The 7611-nt window shown below is 60.1% G+C and overlaps 1 protein-coding gene across 1 annotated transcript; it reads left to right on the forward strand.

The window, feature by feature from the left end:
* The first annotated feature begins 769 nt into the window (after nt 1-769).
* LOC131822516 (testis-specific Y-encoded protein 3-like) lies at nt 770-3906 on the forward strand. The gene is made up of 6 exons (XM_059158827.1): nt 770-1681; nt 2313-2390; nt 2528-2639; nt 2740-2885; nt 2980-3064; nt 3752-3906. The coding sequence occupies exons 1-6, from the start codon at nt 770-772 to the stop codon at nt 3772-3774; spliced, it is 1356 nt and encodes a 451-aa protein (XP_059014810.1). The 3' UTR covers nt 3775-3906.
* Nucleotides 3907-7611: the final 3705 nt, after the last annotated feature.

A 7611-nucleotide genomic window follows, 5' to 3' on the forward strand; every position in this document is an offset into this window, starting at 1 on the left:
CCTGCTTGTGCTGAGCAGCCAAGGACAGGGACTGGGGGGACCTGGGCCTCACTTCCCAACCCCCATCCCTCAGCGAGGCACAGAGCTTCGGGGCCTCTGTCCCCTGGAATAGCAGTCTTCTGCCATGCCTGGGCTGACGATTTCCACGCACGCCTGGCCAGGGTTCCCGGGGGGCGGGGGGGGGGGGGTGTGCATACGGTGTCCTCAGTCTTTGAGGACCGTGTTGGGGAATGGCAAGGGGCAGTTTCTCCTCGACAAGCTTCAAATACCAGGCGCAGAGCATGGTGAAGGTGGCCACGGCATGGGGGTGTGAGTGGCTTGGCGCACGGGGTGGGGGGTCGGGCGGTGGTGGGGAGTGGGGCCGGGAACGCAAGGATCCCATAGGTGGAGCCTGAGGCCATCCTGGAGAAGGTGTACTGTTGGGCTCCCTGGCCGGCTCCTGTGGGGGTGAGGGGCCGGGCCAGAGAAGGCCCTGTGCGGCACCGCGTCAGTGGTTGGCCTCGGGGGAACACCATCATCCTGGGCGTGGTTTGGGCGGGCTCACGTGGCCCAAGCCGCATGCGTGCCTCTGCCACCTCTGCGCGTGGCCGGCTTTCCCCTAGGCCTTGTGCGCACGCGTCCCCCAGGCCCCCACCCGCGGTTGGCCGGCTGCTGTCCGCCGTCATTCCCCGGCGCCAGAGCCCTAGCTGCCAGGGCTGTGTGGAGAGCCACGTGCTCTCGCCTCCATCTCCTTCCCTCCAGCGCTTCCAGGGCTCAGGGCCACGGCCACATGGAGAGCGGGGCGGGGTCCGGGGAAGACGGGGCTGCCCCAGAATCCTGGACCACCTTGGTCCGGGAAGGGTGCGGTGAGGAGGCGGGGGCCCTCAGGGAGCACAGTGCCGGGGGCGAAGTGGGGGCGCTGCAGGCCGTAGGGGCCGGGGCGGTGGCGGTGGCGGTGGCGGTGGCGGTGGCGGCAGAGCCTGTGTGGGAAGCCGAGGCCCGGCAGGCCAGAGGCGAGGCCGGCCTGGGGGCGGAATTGGTGGTCTTGGTGGAGGACACAGTGGCCGCGCCTGACCTTGGGGCAGAGGAAGACGAGGGGGACGAGGGTCAAGAGGACCAGGAGAACGCAGAGGATGAAAGGAAGCACACGGAAGTGGTGGAATGTCCTGAAGAGGCTGAGGAGGGATACGAGGAGGAGGCTGCAGAGGGGCAGGCTGCTGAGGAGGTTAAGGAGGAAGGGGAGAAAGATGACAAAGAAGAGTCTGTGGAGGAAGAGGCTAAGGAGGGGGATGAGCAACTGAAGGAGGAAGAGGAGCCTGAGGGGGATTCTGTGGAGGAAGGGGCTAAGGCTGAGGAGGCCAAAGAGGAGGATTTTGAAGAGCAGGTGGCTGAGGACGTGGAGGCGGAGGCGGAGGCGGAGGAGGGCAAGAGGGAAGAGGCCAGGGAGGGGAGCCAGAAGGAGGAAGAAGCCCAGGAGCTGCAGGAGAAGCAGGAAGGGGAAGAAGAGCGAGGGGCAAGGCCAGGTCCGCCCCCGTCCCCACTCCAGGCCCTCCAGGCCCTGCAGTCAGAGCTGGAGCCCCTGAACAAGGACGCCAGCAGGGCCTACTCTCGGCTCAAGCTCAGGTTCTGGCAGAGGCGGCGGCATCACCTGGAACACCGAAGCGCCCTCATCCGGGGCATCCCTGGCTTCTGGGCCAAGGCTGTATCCTTGCTACCTTCATGGAGGGACCCCGATGTGGCCGGGCTAGTGCAGGAGACTCCTGTGGCAGGCGGCCCGGCTCACGCCTCCGTGATCGGGACGGTTTCGAATTCCTGCTTCCGGGTGGGGGTCCCTGGTGGGGCCTCCAGGTTGCCCTTGATGTCGCAGGAGGCCCTGAAGCTCCGCTGGCGGAGTAGGAGCCGAAGCCCGGGTCAGAATTAGGCATAGCCCCGGGGCCGCGTCCCACAAAACAGCTCCACTCAAAGCTCAGGCTCCCCTGGGAAGAAGGTAGCAGGCGAGCGGATGCTGGAGGCACCAACGGAGGCTGCCTGGGAAGGAGCCAGTTCTGCCTAGCCAGCAGCACAGGAGGATGTGCCAGAGAGGGGTGGCGTGGGCCGGGAGGGAGTTCTCCGAGGACGCACAGCTTTTTCTGGGTTAGTGCCCGGCCGTGCGCTCCCTAACTACCTAATGCCACAGGCCGTGCGCAGGCCCAGGGGGCCTTGACCAAGGCCGTGAGGAGGGAGTGGGTCCCAGTGGGAGGAGAGGGGATGCGGCGCCCACCTGCCGTCCAGGCTTGCTCCCTTGTTCTAGCTCTATCATCTCCCGCCCTCGGAGAGTCCTTGACCCAAAGCAGTTTGTGAACCACCCGCAGCTGTCAGCCATGCTCAGGGGCCAAGATAAAGGCATACTTGTCTCCATGACGGATTTGCAGGTCTGGCCCGGGAGACGGAGGCTGGCCAGGGGTATGGGAGAGGAGCGGGTGACAGAAGAGACTCCTCCCCAAAGCCAGGAGGGGAAGGGTCTGCTGGACAGAGATTTCACCCCTCTCCCCACTTTGCCGCCCGGCAGGTGGAGGAACTCGAGCCTCCCCGTGATCGCCGCAAGATCCTGCTCTTCTTTCGCAAGAACTCCTACTTCCACAATGAAGTCGTTGAGAAGGAGTATGTCCTCAGGGCTGCTGGTAAGGGGGCCTCTGCGTGGAGGGGTGGCAGCAGGTGGAGGCGGCAGGGTTGCACCTGATGCATTAGGCGGCGCCTTCGCACGTACCCATCTTCCTGCAGGGTACGAGCCGTCTCATTCCACTCCCATCCAGTGGCACCGGAATTATGAACGGGAGGCCCGTAGCCGCAGACACCACAACAGCAGCCTAAACTTCTTCAACTGGTTCTCTGACCACAGCTTTGCCGGGTCTAGCAGGATAGCTGAGGTGGGTCCCGGGGACAGACCGCGCACGTGAACCTGGCTGTGTTCCCCAGCCGATTGGGATGGGCCTCTGAGCCCCGCCCCGTTTCCCCTGCCAGATCGTCATGGACGACCTGTGGCCCAATCCCCTGCAGTACTACATGAGGAAGAAGGCCCCAGCCGAGGGAACTGAGAGGAGGGCAGGTGAGAAGACCGGGGCGTGGGTGCAGAAAATGCTCCCTGCGGCTTCGTGGGAGCTGGGCTTCACAACTGCAGAGACTGAGGCTCCGAGGAACACTCAGAGGCAGTGGCCCCAGGGCCAAAGGGCATGGCCTTGAGGCAGGGAGACTGCAGAAGGGTAGTGTGGAACTGGTTCTGCCTGGGGAAGCTTGAGGAAGGCAGGGCCAGGCGGCGTCAATGAGCAGAGCTGGAGAAGCAGAATGGGCTCAGCAGCTGCCCTTGTGGGAAGTGCCATTCCCTGGCCATGGACTCCTGCCTGCAGGTCGACTAGCCACCACCTCACCTCTGTGCCCACCTACGTGCCTCCCACCACCCTTAGCACAGGTGTGTGGGTACCATGGTGTTAGGGCTCACGCATCACCCTGTCAGGTTTCTGTGTTCATCAGCATGGTTGTCCCCTTCCTCTCTGCGGGCAGTGTCCTGCACCCACCACAATCACCCCGAGAACACTGGGCAGCGTGCAGAGATATGTTTACTACGTGGGTGGAGGAAATGGAGGGCGATCGCAGCCCGGGTCGGCGGAGGGCCGGGAGAGGATGACCACCCTTCCCCGGGAGGGCCTTGAAACCCTCAAGTAACCTTACGTTTACACACGGTTCTCCTCCTGTGCGCCTGTGTGTTCGTGTGTCTCTGTATATGTCTTCTCTCCAGGGAGCTTCAAGAAGTTGAGATGAATATGCAGAGGCATCGCCCTTGACCGGAACTGGTCAGAAACTTCAGATGGAGCCGGAGCCGAATGGTCAGACTGGTTGCTCAGCACAGGGAATTCCTGAAGTGTGGTGCCAGGGTGAAACACAGGGCCAACAGAGGCCTCCTTGGAAAAATACTGAAAAGTAGTAATACGATGTCCACTGTGTTTATGTGCGTTGGGGTCCGTATGATCGTGCACGCTTTTCTCCACGGAAAGGGGCAGTGGGGTGCCTGAGCTCACGGGGTTCCCCTTGGTGCTTTGCACTCTGCCTGGGTATCCCGGCTCCGTGGAAGGGATGGGCCCCTATGCTTACCCAGAGGCCCAGGTCACACGTTCACGGCGACGGCGTCCCAGGGGGCAGAGGTCCTTCCGCTGGGTTTTGGGGTATGGGCAGGGAGAGGAGACAAGTGCCAAAGTCCTGCTGACAGGGCTCATCTCTTCCCTGGCGAAATGGCAGAGTTCAAGGAAAGGGAGGGACGCTCCCGGGCCGCACATGTCCAGTGCCCGGGTTCGATGGATGGCGAAGACGGTCCTCCAGAGGTTCTCCCCCGTGGTAGTCCTCAGACACATCCACTGCACACAGCACAGGGCGGGGACTGGTGTTTCATTACTCTTGTTGAACCCCAGTGCCAGTGTCTCCGTTGGTCTAACAAGGGGCCCGGGTTCTTGCTGACACAGTCATCCGCACAGTACCAGGAAAAAAAAAAAAGAATAAGAAGAAATAAACCATGAAAGACGGAGGCCAGTCCCTGTGTAGGGATTGTTGGAGTGGGGACAGAGGGCGGTGGGGATGTAGGAAAGGTGACACTCTCGTGCTGGCCCAAGTGGCTGGGAGGAAGTACAAAAGGCAGGGGAGCGACACAACACACACTCACACACACATGGACATCAAGGTTTTGATACCACCGCACCCCACAAACACACAGAGTCCATTAGCCACTCCCATAACTGAAACACACTCTCAGGAGCAGACCAGTCACCGCCCCCCCACCCCACCCACACACTATTCACTCTCTCTGATGTCCCGACACGCACACACTCCCATCCCCTCCCACGCACACAATCTTCACTCACTCACATGTCCGGGGACACACTCAGATACTGACGAACCCATGCTGCCCCAGGATGCTCAGTTTCCTGCTTCCCTTGGTCCTTGGGTTGGGGTCCCCCTGATGGTAAACAGAGGAGAGTGGGGGAGAGGTAGGAGGATTGCTGAATGCGAGAACCTGTATACAGCCACCTGTCCCATGCTGACCCAGGCTGATATTCCTCTCTCTCTCCATGGGCTTAAGGCATATGCCCTATGCCCTCCATCCGGTGAAGACCCCAAAAGGGAAGTGCCATCAAGAGCGACCCCTAGTCCTCACCAAAAGCTCAGGGAGCACACTCCCCTGGCTGATGTCTCTGTGCGCACAGGCGGCTTTCGAAAGCGTAGGGCACTGTCCATCGTCTGAGGTTTTAGCCTTCTGTCTGAAGGTCCATGGAAAGACCTGGCGTGTACAGACTACCTGTCACCAGCCTCACCCAGGAGGGTGTGGCAGTCAATCTCATGGGTGTTCCTGGTGCGTTTCAATGGGCAGTGCAGATTGCCTGTTCCGTGTCAGGCTGTGTAGTTGATGATCCTTATGACTTAGAGCCTTGCCCCTCCCGGAATGGCTGGAGGTTCCTGAGGTTCCAGGAGGGAAGGCTCGTCCCTGGAGAGTGTAGGGGAGACCGGTCTTCTTGGACTCTTGATCTGGAAATGCTGGGGCATCCTCGACGGGTGTCCGCATGCTGGCACCTGGCTCTGCTTGTGCTGGTCGGCTGTAACTGTCCTAGTTGCTGGACCTTCACTGAGCATTGGGAGCGGGACAACTCCCGTGTAGAGCATGGCCTTAAGGGGTCCTCGGCCTGGGCCATTTCGGGGGCTGCTGCGTTTTCCTCTATGCTTGTGGTGTTTGGTAGGCTGTCACCAAGGACGTGAAGCCTAGGGGAGAGGAAGGAGCGGAGTCTTCCACTCCTAGGCATCTCCAACCTGGCTCTGGGCACTGGGCTGACATTGAAGCCTGGCCCACCCCCTCCTTCCAGCCCGGCCAGGCCTGGTCCAGAGAGAAGGTGAGGCTGTGGAGGGCAGGTCCTTTTGGAGGTCAGGGAGCCCCCAATGTTAGGAGTCCATGGACGGCGAGGGAGTCCGTGCCAGGGTCCCCAACCCTAAGACAGGGTGCCAGGACATCTAAGACAAATCCGCGCTAGCATTCCATTTTCCCAGCTAGACAAGAGCACAAGGGTCTCCTGTCTAGCAGCCTCTGCAGGGCTGACTTTTGCAACACAAGCCAAAACAAAGCTACTCACCATGAAACATCAGTCCCTACCCAAGTTGAGGCAGTGAGTCTCCAGATGCCAGCCCACCAGCCCCATGGACGTGGTAGACAGGGACATGATCAATGCCATGACTGGCAGCATCTTCACAGTGAATCTGCAGGGGCCTCACTCTCTAGGCCCTTGAAAGTACTTAAAAAAAAAAACAAAAACAAAAACAAAAAACTAAATTTGAATGGGAACATGGCAGCCTGCCCAGGAGCATGGAGCCCTTGCCCAGTAACCTTTGCCCCGCTGCCCAGCACTCTCTGACTGGTCTACCGCTGCCCTCCACGAAGCAGCATGACCAGGAACCTGGGCACTAAGGGAACCAAACTTTAACCCAGAGTGCTGTCTGATGGGAGAGGACCACCTGAGGAATTGCCAGGCGTTCTGCCTTCATGGCTCTGGAGCACGTGCGTCTGTGCCTGGCCGGCCGCTCTGGAACTTCGTGTACTTGTCTGGGTAAAGGGGGTGGGGGTCTGCTCTGTGCCTGTGTTTCTGTGTCGTCTTGAGTGTGACTTGGTCTGGCTCTACCTGTGCCATCACGTCTCCAATCTGGCATCTGTGCGCATCCTGGCTATGCCAGTGTTGGGTCCCCATAAGTGCCTTGAGCCGTGGAGAGTCAGCTTTGCTGCAGCTGCCGGGTTGTTGGCCTGACTTGTGTTTGTTGTATGAGCTCTTACCTCTGAGGTGGTCTGCCTGTGAATTGGACCCTGTTTCTTCCATTTTGGAGTCAGAACCCTCTCCTCCTTCAACGGGGTTGGCGCGGCGTCTGCAATCTTTGGTGAGCCCCAAGAAGTCCTTGGCTGCCCGGGCCATAAGGTACGTGGTGACGCGTCCTTGGGAATTGAGGAACAGCCCCGCACCTACCGCCCATGCGCGAGGGGTAAGGGTCTCCTTGGCCTCGCTTAGGGCATGTGGTCACTCATCTTTCTCACTCCTCCCACTTGCAACTGCTCTGTGGATTTGGGACTGAAAGCTCAGGCTCTTGCACACAGCATAGACATGGGCAGCTTTTCAAAGGCTGCCCGTTCTGCTGTCGTCCACGTCTTACTCCATTGCTCTGAAGCCTCTTTACTGACCCGGGCAGACTGACGTCCACGACTACAGTACTAGGTTTCTGTGTACCCCGTGGCATGATTCCACCTCCTGTTCCGCCATTACTTCCTCCTTTGGTATATGATTCTTGTTTTCAGGAAACATGATTGGTGACCTCGTTGACACCACCGGATAGAGCTCTGCTCAGAAGACTTTTTGCTTCTGCGCACGTTGGGGGGTCCCTCGTAGGCAATGTGTCCTTTTGGTCTGTATGCCTTGCAATGTATGAATTTAGCTGGGGCAGTCAAGGCCCTGCCTCCCTGTCTCTGCCCTTCCTCGCTCCCTCCCTCACTCCCCCTCCACCCCTGCTACTACAGTACTCTCCCTCCTGCCCATGTCCCTCTCGTCCCTTCTGTGAATCCCTCCCAAGCCCCCTCTCTCA

Source organism: Mustela lutreola, chromosome Y, assembly GCF_030435805.1.
Source record: "Mustela lutreola isolate mMusLut2 chromosome Y, mMusLut2.pri, whole genome shotgun sequence".
In the NCBI taxonomy this organism is placed as follows: Eukaryota; Metazoa; Chordata; class Mammalia; order Carnivora; family Mustelidae; genus Mustela; species Mustela lutreola.